General features: G+C 35.0%; 1 protein-coding gene across 6 annotated transcripts in view; it reads left to right on the top strand.

Moving 5' to 3' along the window:
• Nckap1 (NCK associated protein 1) overlaps nt 1-23,192 on the top strand; it is an 82,929-nt gene that overhangs the window by 50,551 nt on the left and 9,186 nt on the right. For all 6 annotated transcript variants that reach the window (XM_023561129.2, XM_013142387.3, XM_063259406.1 and 3 more), the window contains 11 exons: nt 1,148-1,293; nt 3,279-3,411; nt 5,438-5,557; nt 7,493-7,632; nt 8,482-8,613; nt 10,761-10,979; nt 11,157-11,287; nt 11,952-12,049; nt 16,233-16,326; nt 20,686-20,768; nt 21,168-21,248. In XM_023561129.2, coding sequence (XP_023416897.1) covers nt 1,148-1,293; nt 3,279-3,411; nt 5,438-5,557; nt 7,493-7,632; nt 8,482-8,613; nt 10,761-10,979; nt 11,157-11,287; nt 11,952-12,049; nt 16,233-16,326; nt 20,686-20,768; nt 21,168-21,248 — 1,377 coding nt within the window. The remainder of the gene's footprint in view (nt 1-1,147; nt 1,294-3,278; nt 3,412-5,437; nt 5,558-7,492; nt 7,633-8,481; nt 8,614-10,760; nt 10,980-11,156; nt 11,288-11,951; nt 12,050-16,232; nt 16,327-20,685; nt 20,769-21,167; nt 21,249-23,192) is intronic.

Here is a 23,192-nt window from a genome sequence, read left to right as displayed (position 1 = left end):
AGCTAAGGAGCACTGGCTTTAGGGACTTTCTGTTCTGTCATCAAATATGCTTGCTTTTGTTCCAAGGAAAACTCTGCTTCATCACTCAGGTTTGATAGCTGCAAATACAGCCTCTACAAGCAGCCCAGGGAATGAATGTTTCAGGCCTTGTGTTCTTACATATTCAGCAATACATGTAGGAGTCCCTGAGACCCAATAAGGAGTGTCTCCACAGCTAGAACTCTGGGCAGCATCACATCACATTTGTCATTTCCCAGATTAAATTCTGTTAAACTACTTCCACTCTAGGTCGGGCCATCCAGTCTTGTCACATTTACTGCCAGCGGGGCCTTCTGACAGAATGCCTCCTTTTCCCCTCTTAGCTATATCTCCCAATCCCACCCCCATATGGTGCCGTGTTGTTAAAACCTGGCTCTAGTGCAGAACCCTCAGTGCACCAAAAAATTCAAATTATTGAATGTAGGCTGGTTGAGTCTCATTTTTCATCATTTTCTTTACCTTGTTTGCATTCAAAATCAGGCTATACTGAGTACTTGTTATTGTGCAGGAACCTCTTGTAATCACATTCTCTGACCTCATGATTCCTTCTGTGTTTTGGTATCCAATTTAAGGAATATATTTCCTCTCAACCTTCCTTGCTGATTTTAGTTAGGTTCTAGCACCTTTTTGCCTAACCCAATTTTTTCCTTTTCCTCCTCTTTTTTCTTTCTTTTCTTTTTAACTGTTTTGGTGCTTTTATAGAATTTATTGAACTAATACAATAAATTATACTGTTTGGTTTTTATTGATTCAGTGTAATTGAAAACCTCGCTATACTTTCATCTAGTATTTATAGGTTTTTGTTTGTTTTTTGAAACATTGAAAATTTCTTTTGTTAAAGTTAACATCACATTTTTGATACTGTAACTTCGGCTTATTTGGAACTGAAGATGAAAGACCTATGTATTAGATTTTGTTTTATAGACATTAGTATTCAAGTTTATTTGAAGAAATTCTTGATAGAAATTTCATTACAATTAAAAATGTTTCTGATACAACATCAAAATAGTTTCAGTATTTTTAGTAGTGTATTATTTCACCTCTAATAGAATGATGTTTGAAATCATGCATCTCTGTAAACCGCTTTAGTTTCGTTGTATTTTTGTAGGCATATACTAGTGTTTCTAAGGCTTCACTTGGCCTTGCGGATCACCGAGAACTTGGAAAGATGATGAATACAATAATCTTTCATACAAAAATGGTAGATTCGTTGGTGGAAATGTTGGTGGAAACCTCAGATCTCTCCATATTTTGGTATGTTGTAATTTTCCTTAAATCTGGATTTGAAATTTTTAGTATTTGAAGATGTATTTCTTTTTGTTATCCTTTCCCCACTTCTCCCTTTCTCTCTCTCTAGGATCTTGCCTTGAACTCACTATGTATCCAGGCTACCCTCAAACCCTTAATGCCAGAATGCTCTTAGTGCTAGAATTACAGGCATGTGCCACCATGCCTGACAAAAAGACACGTTTTTGTGTTAGCAGACTCTTTAATGTGTTTCCATAATAGGCTGTTAAAGAGGTCCCAGGCATGGTAGAGCAACCTGTAATCCCAGCTCCATAGGCCGAGGCAGGAGGATTGCTGGGAGTTAAAGGCCAGCCTGGGTTACATAGTGACTCAGGACCAGCCTGGAACCACACGGTGAGACCCTGTCTCCAAAAACAAAACAGCAACAAGAAAACCCCCAGAAAAATGGGAAGTGGGCTTTTACAAAAACTTGCCAACAAAAAGAAATTTATCAAGTTTGGATTTTATGTCTAATTTTATTCTCTGTAAGAATAATTCTTCCCAGCTGAGCATGGTGACACAGTCATGTAATCCCAGCACTCACAAGATTGAATAGGAAGATTGACATAGTTCGAGGTCGCCTGAAATTGCAAAGCAAGGACCCTTTTTTGCATGAGTATACTAAGAGGGAAACATTGTGGGTTGGGGTCAGAGTATGTGGTGAAAATTAAATATCTAATGACTCACTTGGGTGGTAAATTAAGTATTAATACGATGATGTGGTTGTCACCTTTCACAGTTTGCTTCACTCTTGTTTCAGTCATTTTCTTTTTTATTCTGCTGAGTGCTGTTCACTTCCTCTTCCTTTCTTTGACCAGAAATGTCTGTGACAGAAGCTTATGTTTTTGTTTCCTTCCTGTCTAGCATATAATGTATTTAAAAAGTGGTGGTAGTGTCTAGATATTGAATGAAGTCTTTCCATTTTACCCTTTTCTTTTTTACCCTTTTACCCGTTTTACTCTTTTTTTCTTTTTTTGGAAAATAATTCATTCCACAGTGATTTGAACAGCGATTTAAAAATGATTTTAAAAGAATTGCTAGTAGTAGCATTAAAGAAATCTAGAATAGAAAAACGTACCTCATAAAGAACTCATAAAACACAGCAATACTTATGCTGAGAAAATTAGAAGAATTTTAAGATTATTTGGAGCTTTGTATTACCTGCCCCATAACTGACTCTTGAAAGAAAATAGAACATTTTGAAGTTAAGTATTTTTTAGCTGTAGAAACATTCCTATTGCAAAATGATGCAACATTTAGTAATTCCTCTCCCCTTTCTCACAACTAGAAGCACTTTGAATAATATTTAAAATATACAGCTTTCAGTTATATTAATTTTTATCCATATTTTCGCAGACATTGATTTGTATGCCACATCTAAAATAGACATGCTTGCTGTTTTTTCTTACTACCGTGACACACAGTTTTATCAACTTATTTTTTGCACTTAGAGTTAACATATCTTAAATTTTAATGTAATTTATAATTGATAGCATCTGATTGCTAAATTGACAGCATCTGATAGATGTGCTGTGTGCTTCTGACAGCAATAGATAGCATCTGATTGCTATAATTGTTTCCAAATTATACTTAAAATGGCATTTCTTACAATTGATACTGTTATCTTTGAAATTTGATGGTGTAAAATTAGAATATCGTATTTTCATAAATGTTCAATAGCCATGGTTTTTCTTCTGTTTAGGTTTTTAAGTATATGTTAATATCATACAAATAATATTTGTATTATTTTGAAATGATTGTTGTCATGTAAAAGATACTTTTTTGGGAACCTAACTATTTTTATGAGAATAAATGCAACCAGTTCATAATTTTCACTTACTTGAAGTAGATTAACCATAGGATCTTGTCCCTTGCGTCAGAAATTTTTCATTTGTAGTATAAACTAACTCTACAAATTGTGATTCTGATTTTTAATTTGTTTCCTACTGCAGTTTTTATAGTCGCGCTTTTGAGAAGATGTTTCAGCAGTGTTTGGAATTACCCTCTCAGTCAAGATATTCAATTGCTTTTCCTCTACTTTGCACTCATTTTATGAGTTGTACACATGAACTATGTCCAGAAGAGGTAATCTCAGTGTAGTACTGTGATGTATATGGTATGCAAAATAGCTAGATCAAACTTACAGCCAACCAAATGTTTACAAATTACCAAATTTAATTCCCACTTAAAGTATTTCTATTGAGAATCAGAAAAAAATGCTTGAGTAGATGTGGATAAAGGCATAAGATAAAATATATCTGATAATGTATATCTATATGATAAAATAACTAAGTTTTTTAGAATAAATGGTGATATTAATGATAAAGATAAATAGTAATTGTATATTTTTGTCATCAACTGTAAGAGGCTTGAAAATTAAGTAGTGGGTTACTGAGCAAAAAACATCAAAAATTCCATTGTTAATATAATAAATATGTTAAGTAAAATCTAGATTTGCTGATCTTTATGAGACTAGACATACATATATACAGATATATACAATTACTAAGAAATTAAACTGATCTAAGTAGTTTTATTGATTCCAAATATCAAAAATACAGTCGGTATCAGAGGGTACAAAGTTTCAGTTTGACTAGAAAAATGTCTTAGTAACCTATATTACACTGAATGGCAATACAGTTAATAGTAATGTATATTTTTAAATTACTAAAGGAATAAAAGTTTTTCATGTTCTCACCACAGAGTAAGTTCGTAAAATGATGGAAGAGGTCTCATTTAGACTGAGTGAATCTTTCCACAGTGTACATCAAGATTGCTTAGGTTATAGGTTGCCAGGAGAGCACTTGCATACCTCTTTGCATATAATAATTCCTTAGTTTCCATAGGATCGGTTCAAGGACAGCTCCCCGGAGACCAAAATCACAGATGCATAGGTCTTTTTTTTTTTTTCTTAAATGTTGTTGTATCCACATATAACCCATGTATATCCTCCCCTATACTTTAAATTACCTTGATTATTTGTAATGCCCAAAAGTGTAAGTCCTACATAATTATTCTGTATTGTTTGGGAAATAATGATATAGAAAAAAAGTCCATACATGTTCAATACACATGCATTTTTTAAATTAATCTTTTCAATCTGTGGTTGGTTGACTTTGTGTGTGTGCCATCTGTGCATATGCAGGTGCAGCCGTACCCTAAACAGATCACGTCTTTCACTTAGATTGTTCTTCTAGTCTCCTAAGTGGTCTGTAATTGTGCTGTGTGCTTCTAAAATCTGTTCACTGCATCCAGAGATACAGGACAAGTATTAGAGACTTACATTAAGAAGCCTTAGGTTCTTAGGTCCAGTAGAAAATAGATAAGTATTTAGTTGTATTTGACTGCAAATCCTTTTGACTTGGGTTCCTATTAAGGTTATAAAAGTCATTTGAAATAAAATGCAGAGCATCATGATAGACCTAGAAACAGTTATTTTGTCACTATTTTTATATTTTATCTTGACATTCATTTCAACAACATAACATAGAGATTCTGTACTTTTGTGTTTGTTATGGAATTCTGGACTGCTGGGAAAGAATATTTAACACTTCTAGTTTAGAAAGTGTTTCTCTCTTTTGTAAAGTATTGTAAATAGGTAGTGCAGAAATTTACAGCGTTATATATATGCAGTTTTCCATTTATCCTTGTCTTGTGAATTATTTTATTGACTTTGTTTCCAATGCTTTTATTTGAATATTTGAGCAGTTTTTTCTACTTATTTGCTGAAGAATTTTTGCATCAAAATTTATGTAAATTTTAAACTGAAGTAATGGGAAGCAATTTAAATTTATTTTGTGCATATTTAATGTTAAATAACTGAGTTTAAGACTTAGTAAAATATGAAAAATGTCTGCATAGTATTTACATTAAGGAAGTACTGATCTTTGAAGATTTCTCCTAATACATTTCTTTTATAATCACTTTAGTACTTTGTATTTTATATTGTGTACAAATATAATATAGTAGGTTAGTTACAAAGATAAATCTATAATTATTCGTACTCTTTATTACAGAATAGGACTTCAACCTAATTTTCTGTTTTTTTTAAATGTTTGAATTCGGACCGCTTTCTTGTAACTATTGTTGTTGTCATCATTTTGCTTTAAAGCGACACCATATTGGAGATCGCAGTCTTTCCTTATGTAATATGTTCCTGGATGAAATGGCCAAACAAGCTCGGAATCTCATCACTGATATTTGCACAGAACAGTGTACTCTTAGTGACCAGGTAATAATTTAAATTTTTCTTACAGATAGGAAATTTTTGTATGAGAACATGAGAAAATGAGCTATAACTGTTATTCTGCTTTTTTTTTTAATTCTCAAACTTTCACCAAATACTTTTGCTGAGACTTCATTAGCAAGTAGAGTTTCTTGAAGATGTAAAATTTTTGGCAAGTCTGTATGCAGTGTTTATTCTTTCACCAGGAGGCCAAACCTTAATGTCTAGTTGCCTTAGTCTTGGTAGGATAATCAGCTGATTTCATTATTTTGTTGATGGTTGCAATATATGGCCTGGAGTCACTTTGTAGTCCAGGTTGGCTCAAACTCACAGAGGTTCTCTTGCCTCGGCCTCTTGAGTGTTGGGATTACAGGTGTGCACTACCATGCTCAACGTTTTTAATATTCTTAAACATTTCCTTAAATTTTTTCATTTTGTTTGATGAACTCCTTTTTCACAACACAAATGCAGTATAATTTCTTACACATTTCTTTTTAGTATGTAGCTTGCTTTTGTGAGTTTAGTTACCATTTGTGTATGACTTTTCTATGGCCAGCACTGTCCAGTGAAAACATTATGTGTACTACATATATAACTTAAAATTTTATAGCAGCTGTGTTAAAAATATAAAAAAGGAGCTGGGCTTGGTGGTGCTTGGTTGCCTTAGTCTGGTAATACCAGCATTCTGGGAGGCTGAGACAGGAGGATCACAAGTTTTCATCCAGCCTGGGTAACCTAACATTACACCAAAGGGTGGGGGTAGGGGGTTTCAATCTTTTATTTCTTTTCTTCTTCTTTTTTTTGGTGGGGGCTTTTGGGGATTGATTTCATGCTTGCCAGGCACCTTGGTTCAATCTTGATTTAATTCAACGTATTCAAAATACTGTTATTTTAGCATGCAGTCATATTACTACTAAATATATTACATTGTTTTATATCTAATCTTTGAAAATTTGGTGTGTGTTTTGCACTTAAACAACTAAATTTGGACTAGGAACATTTTAAGTATATAGCAACCACATGAAGCCTGTCTACTGTGTGGTACAGTACAACTAGTATTCTTTCTGCTTGGAAATGTTCTCATTTCTTGTTTGTTCCTTCTGTTTATAAATGTTCTTTCTCATTTGTTATTTACCTGATATGTTTGGTACTTTTCAAATTTAATTCCCCACTTGTTCCTTTTTTTAAATAGTGATATTAACAGTATGTCAGATGCAAACCTTTGTGTTAACTTTGATTGTTTTCTTTGTGTTACGTCTAAGTTACCAAAGCCTGGTAATTTTATCTTATAGTTCTATCTCAACGGCTATTTTTGTTTTTTGTTGTATTTATTCCATACCTCTTTTTTACTTCTTACCTGGTTGTCCTTACTACAGTTTTTCATGTTTAAGTGTTTTTTTCTCTTATTGTTAGAGTCTTAGAAAAATCTCTCCTCATGCTGTTCTTCTGTTTTTAAAGATTGTCACAGTCTTTAGAATTGCCTTAGTTTAAGAATACACCTTTTCACTTGGCATTCCAGGCTCCCTGGACAGCAAAACCTTTGTACTTGACTGTACTTTTTGCGCCACATCCTCCTATCTCTCACCAGGCTGTCAGCGATTGTGTTTTTGCATAGTTCTTTCATGGGCTGTTTAGTCCTAGCAGATGGCCTCTCGTCTTGCTTGCTTGCTTGGTGTGTTTTTAACCTGTCCTTTAGGTAGCAGCTCTACTGCCTTGGTAGTGTCTCTTCTCTGAAGTATGTGTTCACACAAAATGTATCTGTTTCTGTTTCCTCCTGGGCTGTGTGGCCTTCCAGGTTAGAGGTGAGCTCTGCCCCACTTACATCTCTGTCTAGTCTTAGTGTTATCTGTTACATGGTCTGGATCCAGCTTAAATTGGTTTGAATAGTTGTGCTTCAGAGTAATTTGTGTAATGTAAGATTTCATTCTTACCTAAATTTAGTTGCTGCCTAAGCATTGTGCCAAAACCATCAGCCAAGCAGTGAATAAGAAGTCAAAAAAGCAGACTGGTAAGAAAGGAGAGCCTGAAAGAGAAAAGCCGGGCGTTGAGAGCATGAGGAAAAACAGGCTGGTAGTGACCAAGTAAGCCACCTGCTTTCATTGATTGTCTTTCTATTCTGGCAGAGATTTTCCCATCTTTTCTATGATATATAGTGCTAAGAAAATGGTAGTAATTGTATATTCTTTATTTCCCAGCCTTTTTTTTTTAATTTATGAAATTGATTAATCTTCTAGTGCTTATTTAATTCTAAATAGGTTAAAAGAGGATTTTCAGTTTTAGAAAGAATATTTGGTAGGTTACATTTTTGTCTTGACATATTAAATATTAAAGCCCAAAAAAAAATCTCTCTGAAAATTTTTTGAGGCCTACTACAAGCAAGCTATAGTTTCTAATTTACTTCAAATCAGGTAGCAGACTTTTATTTTAGTATGTAATGGTACATTAGGATACACCTGATACCATTTTTTCAAAACAGAAATACCAGATTAGGTAGCACATTCCAGACTCTGTGTTGACTTGTTTGAAGGGGAGGAACAGGTAAGTGGACAATAATTGGGTAGATGCTTTGTGTTTCAGTTTCCTACTTTTTTAATTTCATAAGTTAAACAAGCCACTGCCAATTTATAAACAACTTTGCTTCTCCCTAACATACCAACAACTGGAAATGATGGTCTTGGAGTACAGAGTAAGTTTTTTCGTATTATACACGAACTCACTATAGTTGTTAGCAGAATGTAGAAATAAATAATTGGTCCTATTTTCTGAAACTTTTTCTAAGTTATTTATACTAGTAAAAAATTCAAACTTTGTCAGTTTGCAGGAGACGAAAATAAAAATTATTATCAGTAAGGTCTTGGTATATTTATAAAATTAAATTCATACTATGTATGGTGAAGTGTCAAATTTTTATTTCCTGGTTTTTTTTTCAGCCTTGATAAATTGCACACTGCACTTTCTGAGTTATGTTTCTCTATAAATTATGTACCAAACATGGTGGTATGGGAACATACCTTTACTCCACGAGAATATTTGACTTCTCATCTGGAAATCCGCTTTACTAAGTAAGGATATAAATGTTTTTGTTTATCAGTTCAGAGTTTAATATATTGTTGATATCTGTATAGCATTTTTTGAATGAGTAAAAGTATTAGTAGAAATGTATAAGATAAAGAATAATGAATTGGGAAGCATAAAGAATAGTAAACAGAGTTGTTGGAATTACCCTGATTTTCATCCCATACCTACTGTCTTGGTTATTTTTCTCTCATTGCTGAGACAAAATACCTGACACTCAAAATTAAGGAAGTTTTTGGAGGTTTCAGTCCATATTCCACTGGCCCCAAGGCAGGGTGGTGTGGCTAAGGGGCAGCGATCCATGGCAGCTGCAAGTGATGAGCAAAAAGGCAAAAAGAGAAAAACACACCTCCTTCCCTCCTTTATCTTGTATACAGGTTACCCGCCCCCAGGCAGGTGCAGCACTCACATCACCAATCCCAGCACTAGACAACGGACCAGTGACAAACACGAGATTCATTCTCTCTATGACTGTATGAGGCTTGGGGTCCATCCAATCACAATTCATAACTCCTACTCTTACTGATTCGTAATACTGGGAAATGAGTTATCTCTCTTAGTTTCCTTGTATGAACAATGAGAAGAATGGAGCAAGTTAGTGTACCTGAGCTTGCAGGTGGCAACTCACCAAGGCCATAAGTCAGTATAATTACTAGAAGAGCGAGGGAAGGGAGGAAAAAGAAATAGAAAATCCGTGCATTGGGTAGAGCAAGTGTGGAGAATTGCTTTGTTAAACTTTAGTTACGTGTTTGTATTTATACCAAGTTGTGGTATTGGTCATGCTACATATCTTGGAATAAATTGGTCACAATCAAATATTTAAAAATCTCAGGGCTGGGTGAACTCATCTATTCTAAATTCAAAGATATGCTGTTAGGTTTGTGGAATTCTACTCTGTTGAAAACTCAGTTCTAATCAGGATTTATAAGGTCCTTTTTCAAATGTTCCTGTTTATGATAGTCTTCAATTTAAATATTGTTTAATTTTTTTGTGAAGTTACGCACCTGTTAAAGACAGTGTTGACAATTTTTTTCTTGAAAGTCTTAAAAGGAATTTATAAAACAAATTTTTGCTGAAAGTTTCTGTGATCATTGACATATTTGTGTTTATACTGTACTAACAGTTTACAGCTCCCTTGTTTTCCATTTGTGAAGAGTCTGGTCTGTAATTACGCAAAAATAAATATTCTTTCTACTTGCCCTCTACTTAGTGATCAGGGACAAAGTGAGGGAAACTGTTCACCTGGGGAAGATTTTTAGGCAGAATAAATAGCTTGTCAAGTATTAGGGGGCTGATTTTGCTGATCATGTGAGCTCAGCCTTAGGAATTAGATAATGTGCAAGGGTAGCAGTTTTCATTTTGAGTCCATTCTGCTTGACTTATTTCTAGCATGGGATTTGTTTGCTGTTTTTAAAGATTTATCTCTACAAATAGTCTAAAATCTACAGATATAGTACTCAAGAGAACTTTTAAGTGAAATTGCCATTGTAGAAAAAGATCAAATTTGTGTTTCCTTCAAGCCCTTTCAGTTTCTGTATTTTAATGTTTTGTCAGTGATTAAAGAACAGTAACATTCATATGCTGCCTTGCCTGTCCCTACAGTACGTTATGCGAGTGTTAAATCATGCTTATTTGTGGTTGAATCCTCTAGACAGACTACTTGTAAACAAAGTGACATCTTTTAGTTTGTGTCATGAGCCTTAGCTTTTTAAATTTGTGAAGTTGTAATGGTTATTAAACATGAGAGTTGTTGTTAATCTACATAAAACCTAAAATATGTCTGACAAAAGTTTCAAATTAATTCAGACTGTGGCCTGAAAAACTCATTGTCCTTGCTGTAGACAACTTGCCATGTTAAGTAATTTTTAAACCTCTATAATGTTTATGTTACTTACGTTCTTAGGCTGTTTTTAATTATTTGTATTGCCATTTCATTTTAGGGTTTAAATATTTAGTATTTTTTTGTAAAATGTTTCTTACGATGATAAATGACAATAATTTTTGGCTTTGTAAAAAATTACTTTGAAGTTTAATTTTATTGCTCATTTAATATTAGATACCAGTAGGTTAATAGATTATTTACATAAATGAAAAAATAAGATCTGTTTTATGATTCGTTTCTTTCTTTCCCTAGATCAATTGTTGGGATGACAATGTATAATCAAGCCACACAAGAAATTGCAAAACCATCAGAGCTTCTAACAAGTGTAAGAGCATATATGACTGTACTCCAGTCAATAGAAAACTATGTTCAGATTGATATTACAAGAGTATTTAATAATGTTCTTCTTCAACAAACACAACATTTGGACAGTCATGGAGAGCCAACCATTACAAGTCTATACACAAATTGGTAAGAAAATCTATAATTTTTGTTTTGTTTTAGATAATGAACTGTGTAGAGAAAAAATATTTTTCTAGATAAGCACTCATTCATACTATTCAACTAGGAATTATGTGCAGGACGTATGCCACGATAAGTTCTGAATTGAACAGTTTCTCTGAGCTATAAATTTACTTTTCTTTTTAGGTATTTGGAAACTTTGTTAAGGCAAGTCAGTAACGGCCATATAGCTTATTTCCCAGCAATGAAAGCATTTGTGAACTTACCCACAGAAAATGAATTAACATTCAATGCAGAGGAATATTCTGACATATCAGGTGAATAATCCTATACCATGGTTTGGAGAATGTAAAAAGTTTGTTATGCTTGAAAACTGCTTCTTGAGTCTTGGTTTTTGATTCTGTTACAACTAATTTTGTTCAGTTTCATGCCTAATATTATCTTAGAATTATTTTTGCAACTTGTGTTACTTTTTTATTAGTGATTTTCTCAGGCTTTTATATTAATAATTTATTTATATAAAGAAGTTTTGCATTTGTTCCTTTGATTAGGATGGGGTCTCCTATCTAGTTCACCAAAGGCAAATCCAGGGGGCAATGAAGTGGAACAGTCTGAAGGCCCCACACCAGGCCTCTCTGAAGTAGTGACAACAAAGCAATTGAGTGAAGCTCTGGAAAAAATGAAGTCAGAAATAATCTCTCAGATAACTACAGAGATTACCAAAATACATACCATGCTTAGCAGTGTTAGAGAAGATACAGCCGAAAAGTAAAATGGGGCCTCACTATGTAGTTCAGGCCTGCCTTGAACTGAGTATGTAATCTAGACTTTCCTCAAACTCTTGGCAATTCTCCTGCCTCAGCCTTGTAAGTGCTGGGATTACATACAGGTGCCACGATGCCCAGGTCCCCATATGTTAATATTCATTTCTTACTGTATCTGCTCTGTCAAAAGTATGAAATTAATTATATTTTCTTTTAGAAATGAGGTCATTATCAGAACTACTAGGCCCATATGGAATGAAGTTTCTAAGTGAAAGCCTTATGTGGCATATTTCATCACAAGTGGCTGAACTTAAGGTAATGCAGTCTTTGTCAGTTTTACTTCTTTAAATACTAGTTTGTGGAAAAAGTTTCAGGAATTTGTACAAAAAGCCTAGAACACTACTTTAGCTTGACTAACATAAAAGCAAAATTACAGAGTTAACAGAGCCTTTCAGTACTCTTAGTTTAGCTATCTCTGGTTTACAAGTGAGTAACAGAGAGTGGAAAGAAGATTTGATTTGCAGGAGACTGAAATTCAGATTTTTTGGCTTTTTAGTCTTCTTTGCTTTATCATTACTAAGTCAAAATAGTCACCCCCAACTTAAAGGAGAAGTTTATTTTGGTTTACTTTTTCACTCTGTTGTCACCTTGCTCAGAGGCAGAAGCAGGATGTGGAAGCACTTGGGCAAAAGACAGATACATATTCCATGCCAGCCAGAAAGCAGAGAGGGGAGGAGCTGAGACAAGAATATGCCCTTCCCGGTCCCTCTGGCCAAGACCTACCTCCTAACAGCAGGCGGTCAGCTTTAGCACCCCTAGGACCCATTACCTTTCACACGCATGAGAATTTGGGGAAACATTATCATTCCTACCATCGCAGTCTGCCCCTGACTCATCTCGTTATGTACTATGCATTTAGTCCATCTCCTTAGAGTCGCCAGAGTTTTTTTTAACAGTTCCTGCACTGCTGAGAAGTCCAAATCCCGAGATTCTTCTGACATGTGAGGGAGACACCCAGCTGTAAGTCCCTATGAAAATCAGAAAGAAAGCCAGAGAGTGCCAACATTTAATGATATAGAATGAAAAGGCTTATTTCAAAAGAAAGAAGTAGATAGATGGAAAAGAACGGGAACGAAGAAGCCCATTAACCCAATGAAAACACTAAATCCTGAGCTCCATGTGCAGAGCCCAGGGTATGTAGTGGCCACGTGGGAACTCCAAATGACTTGGGCAGCCAGTTACCTCCTCATAGCCTTTATCTTCTGATGGCTCTGTTCATTGCTGTGGCTTTCCTCAGCAGATGTGCCGTGTTCTTGGCATTTCCAGTTTCCTGGGGTTGCTACTGTCCTTTCAGTTTCACTCTCACAGCTTTACTCACTGTCTTCGGGCACTCTGCATGGCCTCCCAGGCCTTATTCTGAAATCTGGGTGGAAACCTCAGAGACCCTGTAAACTGTAAATTTTCCAGGCTTGTAAAGCAACATGGATGATGTTAAAGTCTACTGCCAGCCTAAGCAATAGCCAGACCCCCTTGGATCATGGTTGCAGAGGCCTCCAAGTGGCTAGAGGACAGTGGACTGTGAAATGAATTCTGAGGCATCAGTTCCCTAGGTGGCCCTTCTTGAGCAGTGAGCCCAAGGCATGTCTTCACAAAGGAAAGCTTTACAGTTTTGCACCCTTCAGTTTGTGAAAGATAGGGTAGCTTTTTGGTTCCTGAGAATTCTTCAAGCCATTTTTCCTATTGTCTGATGCAAAATACTTGGCTTCTTTATAATGCTAATCGTTTTAACAACTATGCTGTCCTTTGCTTCAGATTTGGAGGCAGTTCCTTTCTGGAGAAACTGAAAACTTTTTGTTCCTGATTCTCGCTGTAGATCTGGCTGAAAGCTGCTATAAGTATTTCTGCCACAGCCTGAACTTTGGGCTATTTTGAAATTTCCTCTGCCAGCCTTAAACTTGAATTTCTACAAAATCTTAGGACATGGGCAAAATGTAGACTTACTTTCTGCCAGAGTGTAATACATGCCAGAGTGTATTATGTGTCCAACTGCCAGTAGAGCCCTGTTTCCAACAGAAACCTCCTGAACCTGACCTTTTCTGTGTATACAGTTAGCATTTTGATTTTCTGAGATTTGAACAGAATCTCCCATCAAACAGCTTCGAGCCTTCTAGGGCTTCTCTTAATAGAAACTTCTTGTTTCTTGTTACCACAATCTGTCCTGCTCACTTTCCCATTGCTGGGACAAAATATCCTACATCCACAATGTAAAGGAGGAGAGATTTATCTTGGTTCACATTTTAGTCCATGGTTGGCCAACTCCAAGGCAGAAATAGCAGGGTAGAAGGCTGTGGGCATAGGACAGCTGCTTGTCCCTTGGTAGCCAGGAAGTGGAAAGGGAAGAGACTGGGGACAAGACCATACCTTCCAGGTCCTGCTTCCAGTGATCCATGTCCTTACAGCAGGTCAGCACTAGCACCCACAGTGACCTAATCATCTTGCACACTTGGGAATTTAGGGGTAACTTTAATCTTAACACCTTCCTTCTATTGTGTTATCATGCTTTTCTTTGATCAGGTTTAAAATTGCAGCCAAAGTTACTTTTTCAGTTTATAGTATGAATGTAGTACTGTCCACATTATGACACAGACATTAGACTTGGTGTGTACTCTCTCTGTTTCCTTTCTTTCTTTTCTTTTTTGGTCCTGAGGATTGAACCCTGGACCTCACACATGTCAGGCAAACAGTCTACCACTGAACTACATCCAGTGATTTTTCTCACCATCTATAAATTATATAAAGCCTTGAAAATTATATATAGCCTTGATAATTAGTTTACTTTTTCAAACATAGCACTAGAATTCTAAATGAGATCTGATTAACTGAAAGTTCAGTGAATGTACAGATTAAGGTAATTCTCAACAAGCACAGTGATGTTCTGCTGAGGTAGTAAGAGTCAGTTTGACTGAAAGCTTAATGTATTTAAACTTTTGGAAAGAACAGGCAATGTTGCCTGTTGATTAGGATCTGAAGGCTTCCCTCTGCTTTGACTTGAGCAAATACTTAAATTTGCTAAGCTTTTCACTTTGAGAGAGTACATGTGAGCTTTTTAGGTGCTCAGCATAATATATCGTATGTAGTAAGTAGTGAGTAAATATTATTTTGATACATTCATAGCCCACTGAGTGTGTCTCAAATCAGGTTTCAGGTTGGGGTGTTATTGAAATGGCCCAGAGACAGCAGTGTCGTCAGAGACTAGAAAAATTGATATCAGCAAATAAATGTGACTAGAGCTGGATTTCTGATTAGGAATGATAATGAGAAATTATCTGGAGTAATATCACAATAACTTCAGTGTTTTAGGAAATATTTCTATAGCTTTTCTGTATAGTTTCTCATGTTTCCTTTAAATTACTTGTTATCAACATTTTGTTTGTAACAAACTACCATAAATAACACTTTAGCAATTTTCTGGCTACATCCTTACACCAAGGTGCCATGAAACATGGATATAATATTTAGAAAGCACTTCACAGGTGATTGTCATGTGTAATAAAGGCTACAAATCGCTATAGAGAGACAAAAGTGAAAATCTGAATAAAGAATTTAATAGAAATATGGAAGCCAGAAATTAACTCATTCATTTGAATAAGAAAAATATAGAGAACTGATAGTGGTGAACTTAATTATGAAAGCATTTGACACAGGTAACACAGAGTAGGATGTCATACTCATTTTTCTTCCCCATTGTTTTAGAAACTCAGCTTGTTGTCCAGGCTTACCTCTGCCAAAATGAAATTAATAGTTTTATTTACAATTTAAATGCAGTCACTTTTCCAGTGCTCCTGTTAGCAAAAGTATTATTAATGAATTATACTTTTCTTGAACAGCTTTCTTCACTCCCTTCCTTTATTTATATCTCTTCTTTCTTTTCTCTTCCCTCTTCTCAGTGCTTCCAAAGAGAGAAAACTAGATAGTTTGTGTAGACATTTTATAATTTATGCAAGGAAACATGGTTTTCATATAATCTTTACTAAGTAGTACCATACTCCAAGTTACTCTGCCTCAGGTTGATATATCATCCAGTATGTATCTGGAAATACTGTCTTAAGGAAATGAGCATGATCATTTCCTTAAGACACACATATCTAGCCTGTCTTTGATCAACTTTGTCTTTAGCAGTTTATTTTATTTTGGCCAGAATTTGTTGCCTTCAATACCCATGTTAGTGTTTACTCTGTATTAATGATACTGTTCCATATCTAAAAGTGTTCCTTAATCTTTTTTTCTTAAATTCTTTTTGAATTTGCAAACTGAAGAAAAATACTAAGATTATGTAATGAATTTTATGATTTATTTATCTAAACAACAAAAATATACAGCATAGAGCATTTGGATTTCCTGACCTGTGTTTTTTACTTGCCAGACATTAATTTCCAAGAATGCTTTTATTAACTCAAAGAGCTATGTGCCTGACCTAGGATTTTTTTTTTTTTAAAAGAAACTTGTGGTGGAGAATGTTGATGTGCTAACACAGATGAGGACCAGCTTTGACAAACCAGACCAGATGGCTGCGCTCTTCAAGAGGTTATCATGTGGGTAACTCACGTTACTTTCTATCAACATTAAGAAGATCTTGACACAGTAATTTACCCAAAACTTGTAGCATAAACATAAGCAGAAAATTAGGAAAAATACCCTTTAACTTATGAAGAAAACTAAAGAATTTTTGTAGTTAAGGATCTGGCTATTTCAGAAGTTTTTTGACCATTCTTTTAATATGTATCACTTAACTTAGTGAATATTATTATCAGTTACTTTTTGAACTCATTAAACTTAATGCAGCAAATCCACATTAATTTAGACTAAAAGAGAATTCATTCCTGAGCCTGTAACTTTCCAAAGTCAACTTTCTGAGATATAATTTATGTGTAATAAAATGCACACGTGTAAGTGAATTATAGATATTGACCAGTATATGCATCTGTCTAAACATTGCTATCATCAAGATACAGAGCAGTTCTGGCGCCTCAGAAAGTTGCCTGCCATCTTCCCTGTTCAGTCTCCGACCTCTGTTCCTAAACCCAGACAACCACTGATGTGGTTTCTGTCAGTAGATTACATTTATGGTTGGCTACCTTCACTTAGCATAGTGTTTTCTGAGGTTCATTCGTCCATGTTGTAATTTCTAATTTATTCCTTTTTATTACTTGCATTTTTGTTCTTATAATTTAAAATTTTCTTTAAATGTATTGTTGGTACTGATTGTGGGAGAGATAAGGTAAATGAACAGAAAATCTTAAGCATTTATTGAAATGTCTTTAGCTTAATCACTTTCAGATGTACTCGAACATTAGGTTTTTTTTTTCCTGTTTGTACATGAACTTTTAAAGTTATAATTAAGAATTATTTTGAAGTTATATTTTGATGACTTTAAAAGTCTTCCCAACACTGAAAAATGAATAAAATTCTGAATGAAATTTTTTTTGTACCAGAGAAAACAAGAAAAAGAGTTTTATTTTCCCAAACAAAAATTAATCCTGGTAACCGTGCCGTGGCTCAGTGGTAGAGTGCATAATTAACGTGGTCAAGGCCCTGGTTTCGATCTCCACCACACCAATAATGATGATTAGAAGCAACTTAAAGCCACACTTCCATTTGATACTTTTCTTTTACGTACTTTAATGAATCACTTTGTTAGTCTGTCTTAATGATTTAAAAAATAAAAATTTAAGAACTTCCATTAAATTAAAACACAGATTGTCGTATAGAACATATCAAAAGTTGCTAGAACTATGAAAACAGCAGGGGAGCTCTTCCGTGTAATGGATCTGTTCATCATAGTGTTGATGGTAACACAAATCTGCATGTTAAAATTTATAGAACTCTACACCAAAAGGAACATAAAGGTCAGATTGTACAGTACTTTTAAAAATAGAGTAAAGAGCTGGGGATTTAGTTCAGCGGTGTAAGCACCTGCCTGGCAAGCATGTAGTCCGTGAGTTTGATCCCCGTTACCAAAAATAGAATGAAAAAAGAAAGAATTACTTGGGAGTTCATAGGGAAGAAGAGCATGAATAAATAAATTATTCTTTTAAGTCTCTGATTATGTTTTTTTGTTCATCCTTTTACCATCTGTATTTTCTAGTCTTTTTTCATTTTTGTTTTTTTGCTTTTTAAATGTTTCTCTCATTTTTAATAATTGATCAATCACTTGTGTAGCCTTAGTCCTGTTTCACTTCCCTAGTTAATAAACAGTTTTTTGATTGTACCTTTTTGTTTGAAGCAACTTACACTGAAATGTTTAATATCTTATTTACTTAATTCTCTCATTTGTGAAATTGAGACAAAAACAGACAAAGAGAATTTGCAAGTTTACAAAATAAAACCCAAAAGTTTTTTATTTAAAATTCTGCTCACTTGAATTTTGTTTCTAACAAAATAATTGAACCTTTGTTAACCATATTCATTAAATTTATCCTTAAAGAGTGTTTGTTAAACCTTCTTTTGTGGGTTGGCAAAAAGGAAGATCCACTTGAGAGTGACTTATTTAGGGGAGTAGAGAAAGCTCCTCTTTTTAGCTAAATCCTTCCCAGACTGTCCTTCTTTATTTATCCTTGATCCTCTCTTATGCTTCATCAGTGTATGTCTGGAAGCCTGTTATTTTTGCAGGAGTTTTGTTTCACAGTTGAAAAAACACATCCTGTTAAAAAGAGTAAACATTTTGATTCATGAAGGATAGGTTTGAAGGGGTTGGGGATACAGCTCAGTAGCGTAAGAGCCTGCCTGGCAGGGCAAGGTTGTGAGTTCGATTCCTGGTACCGGAAAAAAAAGTTTGAATTGGGAGGCAGTCTGGAATTTGCCTTCATTTTAGGGTTTTCTGTGTGACTGAAGCAAATCTCAGTATTCCTGTTCATTGCTTTCTGTTACTTCCTTGTGGTTAGGATCATCGTGTTTTTAAGCTCCTGATTCTAGTCCAATGACCGATAGCCATTTTGGTACCAGCAGCAGTTTGTAGAAGGCAATTTTTCTACACATGGGTTTGGGGTGGTTTTGGAATAATTCAAGTATATTTCATTTATTGTGCACTTTATTTCTATTACTGGGTTGCAATAAAATGAAATAATTATACTGCTTAACTATAATCCAGAAAGAGTGGGACCCCTGAACTTGTTTTCAAGACAGTGACATCTGAAGTGTGTTGCCCACTTTATGTCCAGTCTACTCCATGATCTCTTTTTGGCTGCTGCCATTGCAAAAACCCTGCTTCACAAACACAGAACATTGAAAATGAAAGCAGGCTGTTGAGTGCTTTTGTGACAATCTCAGGATATTCTGTTTTGCCTTTAATCAAGAAAGTATAGAGATTTGAAGGTGTCTCAAGCATACTTTCAAGGCTGCCATCATTTATGTTCTCATGCAGTTGATTCTCTTCTAGCACAGAGTTGACTCACCTGGCTTATTCATAGGTGGATCATGGATCTATTTCTTCTCAGTTCAGGCATCTTTTGTAGTTGAGAAGTAATGTTCAGACTATTCTGAAAGCTGAGATAAGTGATCATGCACCAGCTGGGAGAAAGAAGGCCCTGGCTTAATATCTTTCAGACTCTCTGCTAATGTTTGAAGCATGTCAGAAATCCCAGAGTTTACCTATTTCCCCCTTAATACCAGTTTGACTTGGAGTGCAGCCAGTTTATCTGCTGGCTTAAACACAGTTGTTGTTCTCCCTTAAAGTAACGGATTGTGTTCCTTGAGCAGGTTGTGTGTAACACAAGAGTAAGCACATTCTGTGACCCATTCTGTGTCACTGAAATGTGCAGAGGTGACTGCTTTTGTAAAAGAAATCTCTAACATAGTTCTCATAAGTCAGGAACTCTGGCCAGTGACCTAACTTTAGAAAGCCATCTGACTTCTGTGTATAAGAGAAGATATGTGTACTCTGTTCATGTCAGCTGTGCGAACCAATGTGAGCTAAAGGCATGTACTTTAGTGTGGTTGATAATGTTCATCATATCCTGCAGAAACATTAAGTTTAGGTGCTATTATTGGGCTAGCCAGCATTTCTCTAGGGTGATGCATGGGTCGACTCACATTAAGAAGCAACCTCTGACTGGAGTAGTGCAACCAGAAAACCATCCAGTCTTGGCAGCCTCTCGGTCTGTACATAAACCGGCTCACAGTGACTAGCTCAGTGTTCCTGATAGGTAATCATTCAAAGACTTGGACGGTTCTGTAGCTGTGTTGTTAGATGGCAATAAAACTGCATTTGTCCTCACGCAAATCTTCCTGAAAGATGCTTTGCATACAAAGAAGCGTTGTTGTCTTCTTGTCAGTCCAAAGTGCTTTTGAAGTTCTGAATTTCCATTCAAATCCAGACGTGGTGGCATATACCTTTAATCCCAGCATTTTGGAGGCTGAGGCAGGAAGATTGCTTGAAATTTGAGACCCAATTTAGGTTACCTAGTGAGTTCAAAGCTAGCTTGTCTGAAAAAAACAAAACTACCAATTTCTCTTTTGAGGGAACACAGCAGTTTTGGGATGGAAGAAAGGAGAGCATATTGGCATTTTCCCTTACATGTAAGACTTAAATGTAGCTGTTTTTGCACCATGGGTATAGTTAAATAAGACACAGGAGAAATTGTTTTGCCTGAGACAGGGTAGTTGAATGGCTTGATTTCATTTCTGACATGGCATACAGTAAGAACCCCTTTAGAAACTGGCCCTCAGGCTCCTCCCCATCCCACTATTTCCTTTCTTGGAGAGAGCAGGAAAGGCAGGATTTCCCTCGTCATCAACTTCCAGCCCAGTCTCTCTCCTCTTTAGTATTTGTTTTAATCACATTGTTATTAACAATGTCTTTTTTGTGTGGAAATTTTATGACTTTACATTTTGTCCAAGATTAAAAAATAATCAGGTTCACTTTTTTTTTCCTTCTTCCTGTTCTTCAAAATTAGCCGTTGACAGTGTGTTGAAGAGGATGACAATAATCGGTGTGATTTTATCCTTCCGATCATTGGCACAAGAAGCACTTAGAGATGTAAGAACCATTATGAGCACATCCCCTATATACAAGTGATCCTTTTCAGTTGCCCAAAAATTATTTTTTAAATTTAACAATTGGCAGTGATGTAATTGAAATTCCAGCTTTTGTATCTATAGAAAAGAAAATGAATGTAAAGAGTTTTTAAGTTAACCTTTGTTTTGTTACTAAACCTTGGAAGATACAAAACTTACTTGGTTATTGTATTTTTATACTTTGCTATTAATTAAAACATTTTTCTATTTTGACTATACATGTATAAATTGAATGCATTCTTCATACTTTAGAAAATCACGAGTGACTTTCCAAAACAAGAATTAATCACATGTAATATTTTATAAATTTAGACGTTGCCATTTAAAACTAATTCTGTGTTCTTATTTGTGATCTGTCTAGGTCTTGTCCTACCACATTCCTTTTCTTGTAAGTTCAATTGAAGATTTCAAGGACCATATTCCAAGAGAAACTGATATGAAGGTAATAATATAACATCTTTTACATTTATAGTTTCTAAGGTAAAATATTTAAGTAGTGTATGAAATAAAATGTAATAAATCCTACACTGTAAAGTTTTTCTTTCGCAACAAGTGTGCTTGACTTTGGAATTATCACCAGAGTACTTCTGGAAGATGTTTTGAAAGTCAGTCTTCTTTGATCATCCGCAGCCGTGTAAAATTGATTTTTCTCTTAAACTAATAGAGCTAGATAAGCCAATGAAGTGAGAGTTGTTTTAAATCAGTTTTTCAAATTAGATATTGGAAGTGTTAAAGATGATAATTATAGAACAGTAAGAAACTTCATGTGCCAAGTACACAGAAGAAATGTGAACATTAAAGTACTGCAAATAATGCCTAGAAAAAGGAATGAGGAGGCAGATTGAAAAAAAAACAAGAGTTACGTTGTTTTATGTCCATGTACCAACTCCACACAGGAATGTAAACATGTACTACATATGTGTACGAGTAAAAAGTTAAAACCTTTTTTAGTGGTTTTACTTTAAATTAATAAATATAAGAAGGTTGACAGTATTATGTGAGTCCACAGATTTTCCTTGAAAATTGGTTGAGTCATAAAGTCCAATCACTGACTTAATCTTAACCGTTTACCATAGGGACGTGTGTCAGGAACTCATAGTTTGTGTTCTAGCTTCGAATTTCTTCGAGGGACTGTCTGTTATACATGTTTCGAAAAGCCCTGGTTTAAAAAAAAAAAAAAAAATTTTACCCCTTTTTGTATGCACTAATGTATCAGATCGGGGCCATTGGAACTTTCTGAGGATTTCACCGCTTGTTCCTTCTCCCACTTGCTTCCCGCGGCTGTGACCTGAGGGGAGCTGTGTGCATTCTCACATGCATGTTTCATTTCTTTATGTTCTCTGTTTGAAAACACTGGCCTTTTATAGTGTGGCCCTTTGAAATCTTGCCAGTCTTTCTAGCCAGATTTAATTGCCCTTTTTGGTGACTGCCTTGTGGTTTGAACCCATGAGAATGGGGCTTGCTAAGTTACCCAGGCTGGTCTCACACTTACTGTCTTTCTGCCTCAGCCTTCCAGAGTGCTAGGGATGCCGTTTTCTAAGAGTGATCCCTAGATTCTCCACTGATAAAGAATTTCTTTCTTAGTGTATTTGTATTTATAGTTGACTGTGAACGTATTAAAGACTAAGACCTAATTTCATTTAATTTTGTTTTCCCTTTACAGAAATAAACATTTGAGATCCAAAGTTGTTCTTTGATTTTATTACTGGACACTAGGTATAGCTCACAATGTCCTAAATAGAAGCTATGGAAAATATAAAGTTAAGAAAACTTAAAAAATTAATCAGTCATTTAGAGGACACTGGATGCAGGTTATCTGAATATTGATTAATTTCCTGGCATATGCAAGTAACCAATTCTCATCACTTGACAGTTACATTTACTTTCTAGCAAATTTTCAATAGAATTCACTGTTTTAAAATCCAAAATGATTTTCAACAACTTTATTGACTTATATAATTCACCTGTCATGAAATTTACTGCCTTAAAACTATCATGATTCAGTGACTTTTTTTTTTAATTTTAAAGAGAATAAAACCAAACAAAACAAAACAGAATAAAGTTAATCAGAACAGTGAATGTGATACAGGACTTCAAAATAGGAAATCAACAGTGGGTACCATAATGTCTTTTATTTTCTTCAAAATAGCTGACTATACCATCAAACATAATAAAATCAAACAGAGCAAAACCATTGAAAACAAAAGAATGAAATGTTATAGGACTTCAAAACAAGGTGATAGAAAATTAGCAACATCTACCATAATACGTTCTGTTATCTTTAAAAAAGTTGCCCATACCATCACACACAGTAAAATCAAACAGAACAAAACAGAATAAAACCAAACCTAACAAAACTATGAAAACAGTATAGGAATCAAAATAA

Source organism: Cavia porcellus, unplaced genomic scaffold, assembly GCF_034190915.1.
Source record: "Cavia porcellus strain 051 isolate PalLab524CR breed Dunkin Hartley unplaced genomic scaffold, mCavPor4.1 scaffold_12, whole genome shotgun sequence".
Classification (NCBI taxonomy): Eukaryota; Metazoa; Chordata; class Mammalia; order Rodentia; family Caviidae; genus Cavia; species Cavia porcellus.
The sequence above is the reverse complement of the archived record's forward strand: the minus strand, read 5'-3'. Positions and strand labels throughout refer to the sequence as shown.